Source organism: Geotrypetes seraphini, chromosome 6, assembly GCF_902459505.1.
Source record: "Geotrypetes seraphini chromosome 6, aGeoSer1.1, whole genome shotgun sequence".
Classification (NCBI taxonomy): Eukaryota; Metazoa; Chordata; class Amphibia; order Gymnophiona; family Dermophiidae; genus Geotrypetes; species Geotrypetes seraphini.
In genome coordinates, this window is record NC_047089.1 from 206,416,187 (window position 1) to 206,439,306 (window position 23,120).

The window sequence follows — 23,120 nt, forward strand, 5'->3', positions numbered from 1 at the left end:
CTGATGCAGGAAGGTCCCGCAATGACTGCATCTGCTGGTCCATCCCCCTCTGACGTCACTTACTTCTTCCAGAGCAGAGCCGGCAGACACAGTCTTCGTGGGACCTTCCTGCAGCAGAGCCGGCCGTGTTGCTGTTGATCTCGGGGGGGGGGGCCACGTTGCTGTCGATGCCGTTGCCGCCAGATGTTCTGCATTTGTTTGGAGGGAGAGAGAAAGGAGCATGGAAGGGTGAAAAGAGAGAAAGGGAGCCGTGTGGTATAGAAGAGTGGTGGGAAGAAAGGTATGGAAAGGTGGTGGGGATGGGCGGACCCGCTATGCCTAAGGCCTGATTGGTCCAGGCTTCTAGAGCCTGGGCCAATCAGGCCTTAGGCTTTGCGGGAGGGGCCGGGAAGGGGCGGGCCCACCTCATTTCGACGAGGCGGGCCTGCCGGCTGGACAGGCAAGACCCATCCGGCCAACAATTAAATGTTAGTTTGGTGGGGGGAGGTTTGGGGGCTGTTAGCGTGGGGCGGAGTGCGGAGGGGGGGCGTCTTCCGGCAGGAGGGATTGGGCACCCTCCTGCCGGTGATCGGTAGTGTCGGGGAGGGGGGGCATCTTCCGGAGCATCTTCCGGCAGGAGGGTTTGGGCACCCTCCTGCTGGAGATCAGTAGTGTCGGGGGGAGTGGGGGCATCTTCCGACAGGAAGAGTTGGGCACCCTCCTGCCGGCAATCGGACAGGCGGCCACTATACTTGTCACGGCAGGGAGATCCCTTGCCGTGATAAGTGTAGCGGCCGCGACTACTCTAACCCGATTCTGTAACCGGCGTCTGTAACATGGACGCCGGTTACAGAATCGGGGTTTAGTGTAGGCCCGATTCTGTATAGGACGCCTCTTCTGGGCCGTCCTATACAGAATCCGGGCCTAAATTTTCTTCTCACCATGTCCCATGCCTCCTACCCAAATGCAAAATATAAATTGATGGGCTTCCCAAAGCTCTGCCGGCTGAAGATCTCTTCCTCTAGGAAGGAAGGGGAGATTTGTTCAGGGATGTTTGGAGGTTGCATAGAAGAAAAACTGTACACTGGCTCTGGTATGGTAATCTTTGTTGTTTGTTTTGAGTTTAAAATAAAAGAAATAAAGTGGAAATAAAAAAGTAAATAAATAAATTGGGGCAGGGCATGGTGGGGTGGGGGCGGGGGGCCCAGTGTACTTTTGTGCCTAGGGACCCTCGACGAATTAATCCTGCCATGATTGTGACATCACTGTTGAGGTTGGCTCTTAGGCATTGGTGGAATGAGGCATGATGACATCACAGTATCAGCTCTGGAATGTTGCTACTAATTGGATTTCTGCCAGATTCTTGGGACTTGGGTTGGTCCCAGTATGGCAATTCTTATGTTCTTAACCATTAGGCTACTCCTCCACTCCCTGACAATACTTTATTGTCTTACTAGATACCACTCTAGTGTCAAGCCTCCTCCTTTAGAAAAGGGTATTTAGTGAATTCTGAGTACATATGATAAAGCACAAATACAGAAACAAAGGAACTCTCTTTATTGGTTATAATGTCAGGAGCTGCTGCTGGGAACAGTTGAGCCAAAAGAATGATATCCTTCAAAAATATTTGCCTGCCTTGATATTATTGCTTTTCTCTTTGTGATCTGTGACACACTACTCATTCTCTGGCAAAAAAATATTATTATTAGCACATTAGTGTACTAAAAGTAAAAAAAAATAAAAAAATAAAACCCACCAAAAAAACATTTAGAAGCAAGAATAAGATGTAATAATAATTACTCAGTCCTATAAAATGTGTATGACTTATTGCTAAGGTTCAGGAGACAGGATAGTAAAACACTTCCTCAAAGCTGTTGATTTAACGGTGCAGGTTTTTGGTGCTGCACAGACTGAAACACAATCCAGGCCAAGGCTTTTCCTCTGTTGGGAGGTATCTTGTACTATAGTAAAGGCAGAGGAGAATTATCGACCTTAGGGCTCCTTTTACTAAGGTGCGTTAGCGGTTTTAGCGCATGCAGGGTATTACCGCACGCTACGCGGCTAGAACTAACGCCAGCTCAATGCTGCAATTAGCGTCTAGAGCGCGTTAATGCCCCAACGCAGCTTAGTAAAAGGAGCCCTTAGTGTTATTCCTCATGGCCTTCAGATAAAGGAGCTGTTTGGTCATAGGCCACAGGGGACATGGAAGGAACAGAGAAAAGAATATCAGGTCTGATTTCTAGAGCAGTGTTCTTCAATTACCGGTACACTGAAATTTCCTGCCGGTCCACAGGGCCGGCACGCGCATCAAGCCCAAAACAGTGTTCTTCGACTGCCGATCCATGGTGCGCTCAGTGCGGCGTTATCTTCGAGCCAGCTCCCTCTTCCTCACTGATTCAGTGACACAAAGCCACAGGCAGTGGCTCCTTCGTGCGTCCTGCGCCTGAACCGGAAGCCTTCTCTCTGACATCGCAACGTCAGAGGGAAGGCTTCCAGATGAGGTGCGGGACATGCAAGGAGCCGCTGCCCGCAGCTTTGTACACTGCATCAGTGAGGAAGAGGGAGCCGGCCTGAAGATAACACTGGGGGCGGCATAAAATGGCCAGGCGGGAGCAGACCAGAAGGTAAGGCATAGCACAGAGCAGGGGTAGGGAACGCCGGTCCTTGAGAGCCGTATTCCAGTCGGGTTTTCAGGATTTCCCCAATGAATATGCATGAGATCTATTTGCATGCACTGCTTTCAATGCATATTCATTGGGGAAATCCTGAAAACCCGACTGGAATATGGCTCTCGAGGACCGGAGTTCCCTACCCCTGGCATAGAGGGAGGGAAACAACAAAGGTAGGGGGGGGGATAATTTTAATTTTGAATTTAGTGATTGAATTATGTCAATTTTGAGAATTTACATCTGCTGTCAGTCTGCATTGTGTAGTTTAATTTTGTGGTTAACCATTATGTGTTGTTAATAAGATTATATTGTGTGTATCTATGAAACATGAATGGAAAAAATAGTGTTACGATTACCGTATTTTCACGCATATAACGCGCGCGTTATACACGATTTTACAAACCGAGCATAACCATGCGCGTTATATGTGTGAGCGCGTTGTACAAATTTTTTTTTTACATAGTTCCCCCCCCGACGTCTGATTCATCCCCCTGCCCCACCCCGAAGGACCGCTTGCACCCCCACCCCGAAGGACCGCTCGCACCCCCCCGACTTCCGATTCATTCCCAAGCCCCCCCCCCCGCACGGAGAAGCTGCCTACCGTTGGTTCCCGATGCCAGTGAGCCCTACTGCTTCCTCTGCCAGCGGTCCCGCCCCTTCTCTGACGTCAGAGCGGTCCTTCGGGGTGGGGGGGCCAGCGGTCCTTCAGGAGGGGGCCAGCGGTCCTTCAGGGTGGGGGGGCAAAAGGAGAGTCGGGACGAGAGGAGACTCGGGGCAGAGGGCAGGGCGGCGAGAGGAGAGTCGGGACGGCAGAAGGAGATTTAAATTCATGGAGCAGCATGCGCGGTATTCGCGTGTGCGCAGTATATAATAATTTCTTTACATAAATTTAGGTTTCCCGTGTGCTATACCCATGTGCGCGTTTTACACGGGTGCGCGGTATATGCGTGAAAATACGGTAGTACTATTATGGAGATGGGGGTCTGGGGTGGAGATTGGGTAGAGATGGGCGGGGTCTGGCCCACGACTTAGCCCAGTGTTCTTCAACCACCAGTCCGCAGACTGATGCCAGACCACAAAATAATTATTTTATTTCTACCGGTCCATAGGTGTAAAAAGGTTGAAGGACACTGTTCTAGAGTTTCTTTTTCTTTAGTAAATCAAACCCACCGAGGTGGTGTTGCCAGAGGGTGTGGTCAAGGTGACGGATTACCATAGCATTAGTGCCACGTATAAGTGCCAGCACATGCACATGGAAGATGCCATTGTTTTCTGCACAGAGTTTTGCTAAATCAATATCCTTGAGTCTGCTGTAAGTGCTGGAAAATACACCTGAATTTGCCTAAGTTCTTCTATGTATTTACAGAAGCCTCCATGCTTAACAGTAGTTTTGCATAACACTGGGAGTCTAATTCCTGCTTTAGCCCTTGTGTAAAATGGAGCTTTTAGTGTATGTGAAACTCAACCCTCTTACCCTTGGTTAATATATGCAATTATCATTTATTATTGGGTCTCATGTTTAGCCTGGCTAGTTGCCATATAATGTTAAGCACTGGCCCCAGCAACTTAATATGTACTGTATATTCAACAGCGGTATTCCATAGAGCAATGCTATTGAACTTATGTGTCAATATTTGAATATTAACAAACTGAATAAGTAGGGGTTGGTATTCAAAATGATTTAACTGGCCAGCAATGGCCATTGACCAGTTAAATTGCTTGTTCGGGTCTATCTGCTAATTTTCAGCAGGACTAACTGGTTATTTCTGCTGAACATTAGCGGTTAGCGCCTAAATGAGAATTGGTGCTTTTTTTTGGGGGGTGAGGAGGGTGTTCTGAGGGGTGGAGTCATCAGTTAGCCAATTAACTGACAAAATTCAGCACCTAACCAGCTAGGGTAACTGCATAAATGGTATCGCATAAAACACAGGCCTGTCTTTATGCAGCAACCCGTGGCTGGTTACGTTCTGAATATTGATTTAACCAGCTGGCACTGCATAAACTGGATATGCAGTGCTGAAGCCCAGACAAGGCCAGGCATTGAATATCTGGGAATAACACTGGTTGATAGTCAGCAAAACATTTGCCACCACCGGCTGAATATTGACCCCATAAGTTAAACAGCCCAATACTATCCATAGTTAGCTAATATTTCAAAATATTGTATACAGCAAGCGAGCTATGTCTCTGCCACCAACGTATAACTCACTTTGAATATCAGTCTCATTATTAGCGGTATAAAAGAAATAAAATGACATTACATTACATTATCTACTACTGCTAATCATTTCTGTAGTGCTTTTAGATGTATACAGCATATGCAGGTGCCGGTACTTTCTCTGTCCCTAGTAGGCTCACAACTCTCTGCCCATGGCCCTCCTTGTTACTACCTCCTCGTTACTACCCCCTAAGCCCTTGATGTGCGAATTAGCTTATGCTAATTGTAAAAATAATTGCAAAAGCTCTTAACACATTTGTGCAGTAGAATCGAACGCATGCCAATTTGCACATTGACCCTCGGATTCTACAAAGGTTGTCTAGATTTACATGCCAAAATTTGGGTGTGATCCTGTGACGCAAACACTGCTTAATTGGTTAATAGCAATAATTGGATGCTAGCAATCAGTTATTGATGATAATTAGCACCAATTAGGATTTGTATGTGCATTAGTTTATCGCAAAAGGAAGTGTAGCCATGGGAGGAGCATGGGTGTGTCAGAGGCATTCAAAAAATGTGTGTGTATAATTATAGAATACTGGGTCAGTGTGAAGCCTATAGTTAGGCGCAAGACCTTTACTTGAGCTCTATCCTATTATAGAATGGTGCAATTTTTTCCGGTGCCTAATTTGTAGTGCTGTTTGTAGAAACCAGCCCTAAGTCCCTAATGCACTTTAGCAAAAGGGCTTCAAAATCTGCTATCCAGCTTCTTAAATCCACAGAATGTTTCTGTGTGTTCCTATAAGCATGAGGCATGTCGAACTCAAGAATTTGTTGTACTTAACAAACTATCAATTGTCTTTTTACTGTCTCTAGGAAGAAGATGATGATGGTCTGCCCAAAAAGAAATGGCCGACAGTGGATGCTTCATACTATGGTGGACGAGGTGTTGGTGGCATTAAAAGAATGGAGGTAAAGATGTATAACTTTGAAGAATGGTTATTTTCTATAATTTCTAAAAGAAATTACTTATTAATTTAAAGTTGGTCTCTCTAAGAATGACCCAGAGTATCTTAGAATATAACAGCAATATCCTAGTCAAAGTAGTTGATGTGGCCAGGAAGATGCTTGGGTGCATAAGGAGAGGAGTAGCCAGTAGGAAAAATAGAGATGATAATACCATTGTATACTTCTTTGGTGAGACCCCATTCAGTATACAGTGTGCAGTTCCGGAGACCGCACCTTCAAAAAGATATAAATAGGATGACGTCAATCCAGAGGGCTGCTACAAAATTGGTTAGTGGTCTTTGTCATAAACTGTATGGGGACAGACTTAGAGACCTTAATATGTATGCTCTGGAAGAATGGCAGGAGAGAGGAGATATGATAGAGATGTTTAAGTTCCAAAATTTAACTACAAAATATTACTCACCAGAGATGGGTTACACTCCCCCGATAACCATTTCACAAACCAGTGGAGAAAAAGCCTCAAAAATTTCAATGTAGCAGTAAACAACTTCAATACTGTTTAAAGTCCAAGCTGCTTATGTACTATCACTGGCAAAAAACTCCACCACCACTGAAATGTAATTATCAAAAGGGTAATATACCCATCACTGTGCACAGGAAAAGCAAAAAAGTTTTACTTAGCTTGGGACCATGGTCTGAAACGCCGTGCTGTGCTGGTAGAAAAAGTACATAACACGAAACTGGCCTATATTTAATGGTTAGCCTATGGAGAGTGATCAAAAAGATGTTTATAAAAATACTCAGAGATATGAAACTCTGAAGGGAAGGCTGAAAAACCTCCCTTGGGTAAAGAGGTTACCTTCCAGTCATTGTTATTTCATAAAAAGTCTTTGATCACAAACTCCAAAAGCATGTTTGAAATATTATATCAAAGGAGCTTCAAAAAAAAATCCAACAATTTTCTGCCTATAATACCATGCAAACGTCACTGCACAATACAGGCTGGTGGAAAGTTCACTTAGCTTATAAGCAGGATCGTTGCCCAAGCAGTGCCTATGTTTCCAATGATTTAAGTGATCAGGAAATGACCTAAAAGGTACTAATGTAATAAATTGATATAGATTACTCTAGATTGATATTGATGTGAAAAAGGGTAATCGAAGAGATAGCCTGTTAGTATACATTGTCTGCAAATCAATTTTATGCATATTCATTGTGGATATCCTGAAAACCTGGCCAGCAAGAGGGTACTCTAGGAAAGAGTTGAGAAACACTGCTATGTATATATTAACCTTTTCCTATCATAATAAATTTTACGTTACGCTGGTTCCAATCGTAATTATTTTAGCAAAGTTTTGTATTATTCACCGTTATCATTTATGGCTATTGTAAACATAATGTAAATAAGTCATAAGTCTTTTGTGTTCCTGGCTCTTTATTAGTCCATACAGACTGTTTATCCACGATGGCAACGACATTTTTGGAATGTCCCATCATCTGGAACACACGATAGGAAAAGGTTAAATAGTGTAACAGTGATCTTTTGGGGCTGAACTGGTGTACCTGCCCCTTACTATTATTCAGCTATTCTTGCTAAAGAAAATTGTAATGTTAGATCTGCCATTCCCAGCCCAGTCCTTGAGGCACTAGTCCCATTTGGGTTTTCAAGATATTCACAGTGAATATGCATGTAATAGATTTGCATGCACTCTATTGCATGTCTCAATTGTGTGCAAATTTAACTCATGAATATTCATTGTGGATATCCCGAAAACTTGGCTGACAAAGGGGGCACTTCTAAACCATGCATCTCAGTTGGAATTCCATTGTGTCAAGGCGTACTGGATTCCTATCAAAAGCTTCCTAATGGAACTTCTTCTGGATTTCATTTCATAACCTCACTGAGCTTCTTGGTTTTAAATGACTTTTGTCTATTCAATTCTTTAGGTGCGCTGGGGAGAAAAAGGTTCAACAGAAGAAGGGGCTAAGCTTGAGAAGGCAAAGAATGCACGGGTCAAAATGCCAGAGCAAGAGTATGAGTTTCCTTCACCCAAAAGTCTTAACAATAATAACATAAGGAAGTCACCGTCCCCAAGGAAATGGTACTCTCCCATCAAGGTATGCGTGCAGAGTTTCTGATTTTCCTTACTTACAATGGAAAACACCCTATTGGTTGACAAAACTAAATAAGGAGCAGTTTCGTGCTAAGTGCAGTTAGTAGTCTGAGAACAATCCTTATTTATTTAGTAACTGCCTTTTTAATGGAGAGATTCACCCAAAGTGGTTTATAAAACACAGGTACTCTTTTTCCCTATCTGCCCCTGAGGGCTCCCTATCTAACTGGGCAATGGAGAGTTCTGTGACTTTCCCAAGGTCACACGAAGCAGGGCTGGGATTGAAGCATTTGATACTGCGTACATAACAAATTTAATAATAAACTTGAACTTGATCTCACAAACTGAGGATACAGAGGTCGCAGCTCTAACCATTAGGCCACTCTTCTACTCCTTGAAGCAGAGGAGTAGCCTAATGCCCTGGAGAACTGGATTCAATTCCCACCGCAGGTCCTTGTGATTCTAGACAAGTCACTTAACCCTCTTTTGCCCCTGATACAAAACAAGTCCCTCTATAGAATATGTAAACTGCTTTGATTGTAACCACAGAAAGACAGTATATGAAATATCATCCCATGCCCTATCCGTTTGTGACCCCTGGAAAGTCACTTAACCCTCTATTGTCCCAGATAAAACAATTTAGATTATAAGCCCACTAAGGCTCCTACTCTCCGGAATTCTCTACCTTTCTATCTCCGTACTGAAAGTTCATTCTCGACATTTAAGATGCAATTAAAGGCATATTATTTCTCTCTGGCTTTCTGTTCATAATTCTCTGGAATTCCTCACCATACTATCTGCACATTGAAAGTCCTTTTTTTTTTACATTTAAGTCGCAAATTAAAGCGATATTATTTTTCTCTGACACTCTATTTATAACTCAATTAGGCGCGGGCAGTAATCGAACATGACCATATTTTTATCCTAACCTTATATGTTCTTTCCCTTCCCCTGCTTTAATTGTAACCAACCCATTTTTTTCCTTTCCTTTATGTCTCTAGATATGTCCGTATAGTTGAATTTTGTTAATTTGTTTGTGCTTGGTTTCCCCACCCCCGTTTATTTTTTATTTACATTTTTATATTGTAAACTGCTGAGATTTTAACCTCGGTTTTATATTTTGCGATATATCAAATAAATTGAACTTGAACTTGGTAAATGGACAATACTCGGACTGGAAAAGCGTCATCAGTGTAATGACGCAGGGTTTGGTGCTTGGGCCTGTGCTTTTCAACATATTTATAAACGACCTGGAAATTGGAACGACGAGCGAGGTGATTAAATTTGCAGACGATACGAAGTTATTCAGAGTAGCGAAGATGCTGGAGGATTGCAAAGACCTGCAACAGGACATAAACACGCTCAAGAAATGGGCCGCGACATGGCAAATGAAGTTTAACGTGGATAAGTGTAAGGTGATGCATATCGGTAACAAAAATCTTGGATATGAATACAGGATGTCTGGTGCAGTACTCGGAGAGACCCCCCAGGAAAGAGACTTGGGAGTACTAGTCGACAAGTCGATGAAGCCATCCGCGCAATGCGTGGCAGCGGCAAAAAGGGCGAAGAGAATGCTTGGAATGATTAAGAAGGGGATCACGAATAGATCGGAGAAGGCTATACAGGGCCATGGTGCATCCCCACCTGGAATACTACGTCCAGCACTGGTCGCCGTACTTGAAGAAGGACACGGTACTACTCGAAAGGGTCCAGAGAAAAATGACTAAAATAGTTAAGGGGCTGGAGGAGTTGCCGTACAGCGAGAGATTAGAAAAACTAGGCCTCTTCTCCCTTGAAAAGAGGAGACTGAGAGGGGACTTGATTGAAATGTTCAAGATAATGAAGGGAATAGACTTAGTAGATAAAGACAGGTTGTTCACCCTCTCCAAGGGCACTCTCTAAAGTTAAAAGGGGATAGATTCTGTACAAACATAAGGAAGTTCTTTTTTTCCCAGAGAGTGTTGGAAAACTGGAACGCTCTTCCGGAGGCTGTTGTAGGGGAAAACACTCTCCAGGGATTCAAGACAAAGTTAGACAAGTTCCTGCTGAACCAGAACATACGCATGTAAGGCTAGACTCAGTTAGGGCTCAGGTCCTTGACCTGGGGGCCGCCGCGAGAGCAGACGGCTGGGCATGGTAGACCACAGGTCTGACCCAACAGCGGCAATTCTTATGTTCTTATGATATGTAAACCACTTTGGTTGTACCACAAAAAAGCAGCATATCAAATCCGTGACCTCTTACTCTTACCCTTACCCTATGGTGAATTCCATGTTGAGCACCTATGCTTTTGCCCTATGTATTTTATGCACCCTAATCCTCCAGTATAGCAGAGAGGTCCCAGCAGCTGCATCTGGCTTATCCTGCACAGTCTCATTCGGCTGTCTTGCTCCATTAGTAAATCATTGTTTACTCATCACCTCTTCCAGTAATAAGAGCTGGCTAAAATAAGTTCTATTGCTGTAGTGCTCTTAAGGAGAAAAAAATTCCCCAAAACATTGCTTGCTGTGGTTCTGGAAGCGTGTGGGCGAAAATGTAATCTGCTTGACTAAAATCAGCTGTTATTCTGTAATCATTTCCGAATGTGGACAGGAGGAATACAGCACAGAGGTTTATAGCAGGAAACTGTTTTTCAAGCTATTTTTCGTGAGTAAATAAGTTCAGAACAATGAGGGTCTTCACCCTCTTCCCCTCCAGACTAGAACATGTAGATTGCAGATTGTGAGCAAGATTGCAGCATGTCATTTCAGTTAATGTCATATATTGATATAAAATAGAGGAAGAAGATCACAGAGATGGGCCTTTTGATATGCTACAGGCTGCCACTGAGCCAGCGATGATTCTGTTTCCTTTAGCTGTGGATTTGTCCCATCTCTTGATAGATGTAAATTGGGGATAGAGATCAGAGGCGTAGCCAGGTTTGGATGTCAAGGGGAGCAGACTTTTGTAAAATAGGCACCGACTGATGTCGGCTAGGCAGCAGTATCAGTGTTGTCACTCAGGTGCGGTGGCTGTGTCAGGGAATGATTAATACAGGCTGCCTCTGCTGTGTGCTGCCTACAAGGAAACAGGAAGTTACATCAGGAGGCAACAGAGGTCCAGAAACCAGAGCGGGCAACCTGTCTTAACTACAAGTAAAAATATTCAAATTGTGACCATCACCTCAGGAATAGCACTCGCACTCTTTCCACTGCTAGACACTTAGTTTAAATCAGATGGGCTTTCTTTTGTGTGGATGTGGAGACCATTAGTCCTTAACATTTTTATTTTGGGTGACGAGGGCTGTCAAAGGTACGGTATTGGGGTTTAAGAAAGGATTGGACAATTTCCTGCTGGAAAGGGGGATAGAAGGGTATAAATAGAGGATCACTGTACAGGTCCTGGACCTGTTGGGCCGCCGCATGAGCGGGCTGCTGGGCACGATGGACCCCCAGGTCTGACCCAGCAGAGGCATTGCTTATGTTCTTATTTTTGCCCCACAACCTACTTTCAAATAGGACCAGACACTCCGTGAAATAACACAAAACCCTGCAAAATGGCACCCAAAACCTAAACTGAAAACTTACCATGCCATAACAGTCCTAGCCCACTTAAGTTGATCTTAGAGTACCCCCTTGCCAGTCAGATTTTCAGGATATCCATAATTAATATTCATAAAAGAGATATGCATATAAAGAAGGCAGTGTATGCAAATCAATTTCATGCATATTTATTGTGGATATCCTGAAAACCTTACTGACAAGGTGGTTCTCCAGGACTGAATTGGGAAACACGGTCCTAGAACACCAAACTTACCATACCATAAGAGACCTTACTCACCTATGAAAAAGCAGTGTTATAAATACAGTATTACACTGGACCATAGAGCTCCGATATACCTACTGCTGGGAAACTAGAACGTGCTGCACTTTTACAAATTCCTACGCAAACACTACATACTAGCAGAATCCTTCATCTCAGTCACACAAGCAGAACATGGACAGACCCTGATATGATACAAAATAGGAAACCACAAACAACATGCAAATAAAAAGCTGTAATGGAGACCCCCAAGAAAGCCAGACATTATAAGCAGTATTTTCTACTATACTCTGTAAAACACATTACAAAAATTTAAAAATGTACATTTCACAAAGCAGGCACATCTCAGTCCTAAGAACATAAGAACATAAGAAGTTGCCTCCGCTGAGGCAGACCAGAGGTCCATCCTGCCCAGCGGTCCGCTCCCGCGGCGGCCCTTCAGGCCTAATTGCCTGAACAGTGTCCCTGACTAATTTTGGAACTGCCTCTAATCCTATCCCTATTTCCTACCTATACTCCTATCTGTAACTACCTCTACTCCTATCTGTACCCCTTTAAAAGTATTAAATAAAACTTTTTTTTCTTTTCTACCTTTGATGTCTCAGCGTTTTGGGCCTGACTCTCAAAACGTGCATCCCGATTGTAGGTTGTGGTAGGCATCCTACTACTGTCCAACAGCCAATTAAGACACACTTTTGGGTTTTTTTAAAGTGTCCGAGGCAGGACGCCTACATTGTAGGCGTCTGTAGCTAGTCTACGGAAATGCGTACCCACACTTAAGCATTTCGAGAGTGGGGCATAGGTGCAGTGTTGCCTGGAAGTGGCCTTGGGTGGGCTTAAGCTTAGGTACGTGTCTCAATAGACACGAGACAGACATCCTAAATCTAAATGTAGGCCTGCAAAATGCTGGCCTACATTTAAGGCGTCTGTCCGGGAATGCAGGTACGATTCTGAGTAGGACGCCAATGCATGATTGAGGCAATCGGCGGCCGCTTCTTAGGCAGCCACCAATATCGGTATCCTATACAGAATACATAGTAACATAGTAACATAGTAGATGACGGCAGATAAAGACCCGAATGGTCCATCCAGTCTGCCCAACCTGATTCAATTTAAATTTTTTTTTTTTTTTTCTTCTTAGCTATTTCTGGGCGAGAATCCAAAGCTTTACCCGGTACTGTGCTTGGGTTCCAACTGCCGAAATCTCTGTTAAGACTTACTCCAGCCCATCTACACCCTCCCAGCCATTGAAGCCCTCCCCTGCCCATCCTCCTCCAAACGGCCATACATAGACGCAGACCGTACGGCCCTTTATTTTTCTAATTGGACAGGTCCCCGTCTCTCTTCCACTTTCCACATGCCATACTTCTAAATTTTTTCCAGGTTGGCTTTTCCATTTCATCTCTTGCCTCTTGTCTTCTTCCCTTCCTTCTGTATATCTGTCTGGCACTGATCTTCTCTGCATTTATCTTCCTTTCTCTCACCCTCTTGTACTTAGTCTCCTTTTCATTTCTCAACTACCTACTGGCTTTTACTATCTACCTCTTATTCCTTTTCCAGAACTTCCATTGCCCCCTTTGTGTCTCCCTTCCTTTATCTTTCACTCACTATACCTCTGGTAGAAATGCCTCTAGGGGAATGTGCAAGTAAAAGGTTCCTAAAGCTCAGAGAGTGATTAGAAAGACCAAAGTAGGGTCTCGCTTGCTATCCATCTGACCACCATAAATTCATGAATTGCTGTTATTGAAAGTGATTGTGCATTAACATTTTTTTTTAATTAACTTTGACTAAGGTTCTAAGTTTTCTTGATTCCTATATAACATAAGCTACTGTGTTGATATAATCAACGTGTTGTGCAACATGACAGTTATTTGGCAGAGTCCAGCTAGTCATTCTTGTCCCACTAGCTCATGTGAGCATAAATATTATTTTCTGGTTAATATAAAAACACAACCATGCTAACATTTGACCTTGATAAAATCCTGGACTGCACTAAGTTTGTTGCAATAAAAAAAATACCCAATGTTTACATTAGAGTCTTGCAACATACGAGTTTCAGAAGTCCATTGGTTAAGTCAACTGTGGGTGTGTATCATAGTTAGAATTCCAATGACTTAAAGCAGTGGTCTCAAACTCAAACCCTTAGTGGGATCACATTTTGGATTTGTAGGTACTTGGAGGGCCACAGAAAAAATAGTTAATGTCTTATTAAAGAAATGACAACTTTGCATGAGGTAAAACTCTTTATAGTTTATAAATCTTTCCTTTAACAGTTAAAGGAAAGATTTATAAACTATAAAGAGTTTTACCTTATGCAAAATTGTCATTAACTATTTTTTCTGCGGCCCTCCAAGTACCCTATTTTTTCTGCAGCCCTCACATTTAAAGTTTATTATCTTTCCTTTCTCAAAACTGACACATTTCAATCATTTTCCCTACCTTTGTTGGCAGGTGACTTAATTTTTCTGTGCTTTTAACTATGTTTCCAGAGCCTTCTTGTCCTTTGACTGTTTTTCTCTCCATCTTCACTTTCTGCCTTACATCCATCTTTGTTTCCACCAAAAACAGGGATAAACTACTTCTACAAGCGTCAGCTCTAAAGTTTGTTAGGTACTCTTTGAAACTGTAATGGATTTCCGTGAAATAATCTGTAATACAAACACGCTGTTAAAGTCACACACAGAACGCAGATAACTACTTAAAGAACTACGTTGTGGTGAATCTTTACATCTTGCTAGCTATTAATATGGAGAAGAAGGCACAATTAAAACTACGTACCGCTTTCAAAAATCGCTCAATGGCTCCCAACAACGGAGAACGCTACCCACAGCTCCAGATTTTAAACCGGGGAGCAGAGGGAGGGACTTCGTGCGGGGAGACGTGATGATGTCATGGCGTCACCAACGCAAAAATTTTTATTAATGAACCACTGCCATTGTCAATGAAGCTCAATGTAATGCCCAAAAAAAGAAAAGAAAAGTTTAAAGAAAAATTTTAAAGAAAAGCAACCCAATCTATTTCATTATTCAGTCCATGTGGCTGTAGTGTATTCAAATCGTACATCCATTTTTGCTCCTTTCTCCAAAGGAGTTTCGCTGTATCTCCACTTCTGACACTGGTCACTGTATCCAATACTGAAAATTTCAAGTCTGCCGGGTCGTGTTGGTATTTGAGCCAATGCTGGACTAAGGGAGCTTCTTGTATGCCTGATCTTACCCTGCTAATATGCTCACCTATCCATCTTTGGCATTAACTTAATATTCAGTTTTTCTGCTTTCTTTTCAAAATCTACGTTTCCGTGTCTTACCTTCCCTTCTCTTCTATCTCTCTCTTCTTCCGTCCCTATTTCTATGGTTTGACATCTCTTTCTTTCCTTTCTCTCCCTCCCTTCCTTTCCCCTGGTCTGGCATCTGTCTCCTTCCCTCCCCCTACTTTTTATTTCTTTCTCCATGCCCACCCTTTCTTTCTGTCTTTCTCTCTCTCTCCATGCCCCTTTCTGTCTGTGTCCCGTCTCCCTTCTTTCTTCCTGTCTCCCTGTCCCCCCCCCCTTTCTTTCCTTATTTCTCCCTGCCCTCCCCCAAGCCACCACCATTGGGGAACAGACCGCCACCGCCGCAATCGGGGAACAGGCCAGCGCCGAGGTCTTAGCTCTCCTTGCTTATCTTCCCCAGCGCGGGCCGACCAATTCTCACCACCCGACGTCAATTCTAACATCGGAGAGGAAGTTCCGTATGGCGAGAATTGGTCGGCTCCGAGCTGGGGAAGATAAGCAGGGAGAGCTAAGACCTGCGGTGGCTTGAGGGAGGGCAGTGAGACGGGAAGGGAAGCAGAGGACAGATCGCGGGCCGTAAAATAGTCCCTGGGCGGCCGCATGCGGGCCACGTGTTTGAGACCGCTGACTTAAAGTGTTATCACATAGGTATAGTGATAATTGAACAGTCATTTCTTTTTAATCTTGAACATTCTTCCAATTCTGAGACAAGTTTAATTATTATAATATAGCTTCATCAATTAACAAGCTAAGTCTTATATATTTTTAGTAGCCTGCATAATACAAAAATCTTCTTATAAAGCTAGAAAGAGAAAAGAAGTCTTGGACATTTTAACATGATCTTACACTGGGTTTCTACCATGGCCTGGCGAGGTAACTGCTCTGACGCTCATAGAATTCCTACATGTCGGAGCAGTTACCTCGCTGGACCATAGTAGAAACCTCTACCGTGGCTTAATAAAAGGATCCCTTGGGTTGTAAGTGGAGGATCTTAACTATTCATTAGCTTCAGGTTGTACGCTGTGGCGCTTTTTCCTGGAGCAGAGACACCGACGCACCACAGCATACAACCTGCAAGAAAATCTAAGTCCTTTTTTGTCCCCTGAGGAAGGCGACGCTGCTGCCGAAACTTGGATCCTAGTCGGGACCATATTTACTTTATATATCAGGAGTAGGGAACTCGAGAGCCGTATTCCAGTCGGGTTTTCAGGATTTCTCCAATGAATATGCATTGAAAGCAGTGCATGCAAATAGATCTCATGCATACTCATTGGGGAAATCCTGAAAACCCAACTGGAATACGGCTCTCGAGGACCGGAATTCCCTACCCCTGTTATATATCAAGGACTTGCTTTTGGACTTTTGGAAAACTGCTAATAAAAGTTTATGTCTGACCAATGATCCACCGTCTTACACCCAATGGAGATCATTGATGATTGTACATGCCTCTTTGGAACATAGGCAATTTGGTGACCTTGATACAGGACCTAGCCGTTGTTTTTGTTCAATTTGGGAACATTTTTGGATGGACCTTACTCCTCATGTGCGCAGTAGACTTTTGAACTTATGATTTTATTCTTATTTTCCTTTCCTTGCTCTTGAAATGCTGTTGGGTTTGGGGGGGGTGGAGGGGGGAAGTCTGGGGGAGTGGTATATTCTGTGCACATATGTGAGAACTATGTCATTACTTTCTGTTTCATTTGATGGCACTCTGTTGAAAACTTTAATAAATATAATTAAACATAAAAGTTTATGTAACTGGAAGTTGGTTCAGACATCTCCTGTGCCTCTTTTTTTGTTGCCCTAACTTATTATCACCACCTTGCAGACGTCATGGAATTTTCCCACTAGACTATTATACTGTATAACTGTGCGAATTGCCTTGATTGGTTCCAGATAAATGGCCTAGAAATGCTAATAAACAAATGAATTAGAGGAATTCACAGTTAGCAAAGACATTTCCAATGAAAGTATAAAAAACATAAACACATAAAGGTAAAGGAAAGATAGATTCCTATTTTACATTAGTCAAAGGCTGAAAGATTATTTCATTAAAAACTTGTTACCATGCGATGGAAATTTCTTTTCCTGTGAGTCCAAAACTCCTAGTCTTAGACACTGTTGCAGTAAAGAGAGAGCCAACATCTCGATAATGTTGTCATCTTCTGTCTTGTTGACAATACCTTTAGCTAATCTTTCACATTGATGTCCAAGTATCTGGGACACTTCAGAAAAACCACTACTACTACTTATCCTTTCTATAGAGCTACTAGATCTATGCAGCACTGTACACTAAACATGTAAGAGAAAGTCCCTGCTCAATAGAGCTTACAATCTAATTTTTTTTTTTTTAAACAGACAAATAGGACAAATAAGGGATTAGGGAGTTTCCTATAGTGGGTCCTGACAAGTGAAGAAACATAGAAACATGATGGCAGATAAAGGCCAAATGGCCCATCTAATCCACAGTACCATTATCTCTTCCTCTCTCTAAGAGATCCCACGTGCCTATCCCATGCCTTCTTGAATTCAGACACAGTCTCTGTCTCCACCACTTCTTCCAGGAGGCTGTTCCATGCATCTACCACCCTTTCTGTAAAAAAATATTTCCTTAGATTACTCCTGAGCCTATCACCTCTTAACTTCATCCTATGCCCTCTCATTCCAGAGCTTCCTTTCAAATGAAAGAGGCTCAACTCATGTGCATTTACCCCACGTATGTACTTTAAATGTCTCTATCATTTCTAGGGTGTTGGGGTTTCGATATTAGTCCTTGGCAGTGGGCTATAAAAGTCCAAGCCTACTGCATTTTGGTTTTTCTTTGTTTTTGGATCGGGGATTCAGGGTGGGAAGGGTTAGGGCTGGGATTGTTGGATCTGTTTGCTCTGTATTTGGGTTTCTTTCTATTGTTTTCTGGATGTTGGTATTTTGTTGATTGGATTTTTGTTTGAAAATAAAAATTGATTCAACATAAATGTCTCTTTCATATCTCCCCTCTCTCACCTTTCCTCCAAAGTATACAGATTGAGATCTTTAAGTCTGTCCCCATACACCTTATGACAAAGATCACACACCATTTTAATAGCCTTCTTCTGAACCGACTCCATCCTGGTTATATCTTTTTGAAGGTGCGGTCTCCAGAATTGTACACAATATTCTAAATGAGGTCTCACCAGAGTCTTATACAGGGGCATCAATACCTCTTTTTCCCTACTGGCCATACCTCTTCCTATGCACTCTAGCATCCTTCTAGCTTTCGCCGTCACCTTTTCAACCTGTTTGGCCATCTTAAGATGATCACATACAGTTACACCCAGGTCCTCCTCTTCTTCCTTGCACATAAGTTCATCATCCCCTCAACTGTACCATTCCTTTGGGTTTTTGCAGTCCAAATGCATGACCTTTCGTTTCTTAGCATTAAATTTTAGCTGCCAAATTTCAAACCATTCTTCAAACTATGTTAGGTCTTTCTTCATGCTATTCACACCATCCTGGGTGTCTACTCTATTGCAGATTTTGGTATCACCCACAAAGAGGCAAATCTTACCTGACAACCCTTCAGCAATATTGCTTATAAAAATGTTAAAAATAAGAGACCCAAGAACAGAACCTTCAGGCACACTAGTGGTAACATCTTTTTCCTCAGAGAGATCTCCATTAACCACTACCTTCTGTCGTCTTCCACTCAACCAGTTCTTGACCCAGCCCGTCACTTGACCCAGCCCGAGGGCACTCAGTTTATTTATTAGATGTTTGTGTGGAACACTGTCAAAGGGCTTTGCTAAAATCTAAATACACCACATCTAGTGCACGCCCTCTACCCAATTCTCTGGTCACCTAGATTTGAAAACAGTCAAAGATGGAGCTTGACATACTGACTCAGGAAGTATGTTCCAGGCATACAGCAAGCAGTAGAGGAGAAATGCACAGATAAGAGAGATTTACCCAGTGAACATGAATTCCCGGGGAGGAGTGTAGGGACAGATAAAAGTGGAGAGGTACTGAGATGCTGCAGAGTGAATGCACTTGTAAGTCAATAAGAGGAGTTTGCATTGTATGGGGAAATAGATAGGAAGCCAATTAAATGACTTGAGGAGAGGGCTAATATGAGCAAACTCTCATACAAGTCACAATGACATTTATTTGGAAGCAGAGTAATAATGGACTGTGTGTAGTGTAGGGTGACAGAGGGGCAACATTTAAAGCACATTTTTAGAGTAATTTTATAAAGCAAAGAGCTTTTATACTAATGGTACTAATTTTAGAAATTGCATTATCACTCATTAGTAGAATCAGTGTCTTATTAGGACAAAGACAGTAGCTTTTTGATAAGCAAAAAAGAGGTGTTAATCCCCCAGGATTTTTTACCTTTTGGGGGTTATTCTTACTGATACTTTAACTCTGAAATGATAACATGGTGGCAACTAAGCTGAGCCTAACATGCCTTAACACAAAAGGTGCACTTTTCAGATCCTTCGCAACATATTAGATAGTAGCCATTACTTTGCAGTGGCTGCCAAGTCATTTGTACATAACATGGGATCAATGAATGACACAGGGACAAATTTTTCCCCGTCCCCGCGGGAACTCATTTTCCCGTCCCCACGAGCTCTTTTCCTGCCTCGTTCTTGCAAGCTCAATCCTCATGTGACAAGCCTCAGACACTTTAAAATCATAAGTGTTCAAGGCTTGGGTGGTTTAGGCAGAGCATACAGGAGTGGGGTGGAGACAGGATGGGGAAATTGAGGTCCTGCGGGGATGGAGACAAATTTGTCCCCATGCCATTCTCTACATGGGATGTCACACTTTCTATCAAACTAAACTACTGTATTTTGAATGACAGTGCATCCCAGAGCCCTGGAGCACACGTAACTATGAGCCATTCCAGATCTGTCAGTGTAGCAATATTTTGTAATGCCTCTCATTTGTTTCCTTTGCAGGGAAAGTTAGATGCACTGTGGGTGCTGCTACGAAAAGGCTACGACAGAGTGTCTGTGATGCGTCCTCAGCCTGGAGACAAGGTACTGAGAGCTGCTAACTGCAACATCGATATATTTATTTCAGGTCTTTTTAAATCTAAATTCTGAATGCTCTCATTCACATGAATGAAAGAGACAGACTTAAAAGTGGAGGGGGTAATATCCTTTCCTAGCTTGCAGGTGTTTCGCTCAAAACTGGAAGTTGAGGTTTTGCTTGGGAAGTTGGTCAAAGTCAAGTGTATTAAGAGTGATTTCTAGGGACACCCACTCAAATCGTATATTGTTGTTATCGAGGCTTTGCACAATCTGCCAGATGCTCTTGGCTGGGTTTGAAACTCTAAACATTCAGTCATTCCCATGAACGTAATGCTACATTTGGGCAGTTCCAAGCAGTGCAGCCTTCTGTAGTTGATAGATGTTGATTTTGTCAGTCTCCAGTATTTTCAGATATTGTTCCAGGTCTTTTGATATTGCTTCAAGAGCACCATTTACTAGAGGAATCACAATTGCACGTTTTCACCAGAGTCGCTCAGCTTCAATCTTCAAGGCTCAGTAATTCATGACCTTCTCCAACTATTTATCTTCAATGCACATTGCAAAACAAAGGAAAATCCAATGGGTCTGCAGTAAAAGGCGAACACCAAGAACAAGGAAAAGACTGCAGAATGGAATGTACAAGATACAGGAATCTTTATTAAAAAACCATACAAAATTATAATCCTTAAAAATGGCTCTCATATACATGGAGTATGGACCCAACACGGTTTGTGTTTCAGAGAAACACTCCTTCCTCAGGGGTCCGGGATGTCCAATGTATCACATGTAATGAGTCATGCGGAAAACAACGTTGTAATGAGATCATCAAAATTTTTGAATCGGGGGCAAGAAATTCTCCTTCTGAGCTAACACAGTTGTACTCACCCTGTGTGTTAGCTCAGAAGGAGAATTTCTTGCCCCCAATTCAAAAAATTTGATGATCTCATTACAATGTTGTTTTCCGCATGACTCTCTACATGTGATACATTGGACATCCCGGACCCCTGAGGAAGGAGTGTTCTCCGAAACACGGACCGTGTTGGGTCCGTACTCCATATACAGTGCTCCCCCGGTCATTCGCGGTCGGCAATTCGCGATCCCAGTCATTCACGGTATTTTCCGACAGTGAATGACCAGGCAGGAAAGGGCAGCCAGAGAGGCAGGAGAGAGCAGCCGGAGCGCCTGCAAGTGAAGGAAAACACTCGCGGTATGCTCCAACCGCCTCTTCCTGCACTAAAGTCGGGCCTCACCAATCAGGAGCTGCGTGTCAAAGCTGCTTCTGATTGGTGAGGCCTGACTTTAGTGCAGGAAGAGGCGGTCAGAGCATACTGTGAGTAATTTCCTTCACTCGCCGGCACTCCGGCTGCCCTCTCCTGTCTCCCCCGCTGAAAACTGTGTTCGGGGTTTTTCAAGATTCGCGGGGGTTCCTGGAACAGAAGCCCCATGAATATCGGGGGAGTACTGTATATGAGAGCCATTTTTAAGGATTACAATTTTGTATGTTTTTTTTTTAAATAAAGATTCCTGTACCTTGTACATTCCATTCTGCAGTCTTTTCCTTGTTTTTTGGTGTTCTTCAATACACATTGCCAGATCTATGATCCACAGTGCTCTTTTTCAGTCACAGTGCTGTAACATGTAGTCCCAGAAAAATTTAGGTTTGTTCATTTTCTAGCATGGTTTCAATTTTGTGATCCCACCAATTTTTAATTATGGGCAAATGATACTTTGAGTAGATATTCCAGTACATCATGGCCTCTCCCTTGTTGTGTTTTTCCTTGTAGCCTGTCTGGGCGATCTTTATGCAACCAATGGCTAGGTGGTCCACAGTCTCTTCACTTCTTTGCACAGACGGCACTTGTTATCATTGGATGTTTTATCAATTTTAACCTTTATTGCATTTCTTCGCAGTGCATGTTTCTGTGTTCTGACCAAATGCAATAAAAGCTAATTGATAAAACATCCAATGATGACAAAAGTGCATGATTGTATTAATTATTTTATTATTGTTTTGCAACCACTAGCGGTTATCCAGGTGCCAGCTAGTATTCAAACCATTGCCCTAATAGCTAAGTTGCTAAAGTTTGGACAGCTCTTTTTTGCTGTTCTGCTTTTATGATAATCACCACTAACTGGACGAGTCTATGCTCTGCCCATGACTCTGCTCAGATGAATGTTAGGAGCGAACAAGGCAGAACTTCTCTTTTAAGTACTTTCACCCTGTGATTGGCCTCTTCTCACTCATGACCCTCAGCTTTGCTTTGGACACCAGTTACTGCCTTGTTCGCTGCTAACATTGACCTATGTTGAATGCTCTGTGCATGTGATAGAGTAATTAGCTTTTGAGACTCTTCACAAAGGCATAGATGCCGAAATACTGTCAGTGTCGAGTCTTCGAGTCTCCACAGTACTACAGTCAATAAAGTATATCTTGAATTTTACACCCGGGGCTGAATTATTGACATCTTATCCTCACGACTCCTCTGTTGTGCTGAAACGGATAGGGAGCCACAATTGCTAAATGTGACTAATTTTTGAGGATATGGTTCAAGAACTGTACAGAACCTACTGTAGGGAGTCACATATTGTAAGACTTACTGGCATGATATATAAATGTGGTGGAAAACATTGTTGATATGACAAGATTTGGGTCTTGAAAAGCCACTAAAGAAAATGAGTATGATTCTTCAGTCATAAAGCTGGGAGTATATGATTCATCTGTGATACCATTGCTTTCCTGGCTTTCCACAGATGGTCTCAAAATCAATCCAGCTTAGACTGACATTATTTTATTTTCTGGATGGGACAGTCCCCGAAAATTGGCCTACCCTGTCTTCAGGGCACCCCCATTCTACTGAAGGAATCAAAAAAGATTCTGGTGTCATTATAGATTGGGTGTCATTACCTTTCACCTTCATATCTCCAACCTTGTAAAGAAATCTTACTACACTTTTGGTCAGCTTTGCACACTTTACCCCCTTCTAGAATTGAAAACTGTTTGGTTGCTTGTTTATTCCTGATTAAATTACTGTAATTCTCTATATAGTATTTTGACCTACCTACATTTCAAATGCATTGTTCCCTGTCCCCCTTCTTCTTATTTAGTCATTTGACTTTTGAGATACATGCTGTAACCATGGCCAC

General features: G+C 42.7%; 1 protein-coding gene across 1 annotated transcript in view; it reads left to right on the forward strand.

Annotated features, from left to right (window-relative positions):
• The window catches only part of ANTXR1 (ANTXR cell adhesion molecule 1), a 278,540-nt gene that overhangs the window by 226,100 nt on the left and 29,320 nt on the right, over nucleotides 1–23,120 (forward strand). The window contains exons 15-17 of the mRNA XM_033949187.1: nucleotides 5,683–5,778; nucleotides 7,723–7,893; nucleotides 19,902–19,982. Coding sequence (XP_033805078.1) covers nucleotides 5,683–5,778; nucleotides 7,723–7,893; nucleotides 19,902–19,982 — 348 coding nt within the window. The remainder of the gene's footprint in view (nucleotides 1–5,682; nucleotides 5,779–7,722; nucleotides 7,894–19,901; nucleotides 19,983–23,120) is intronic.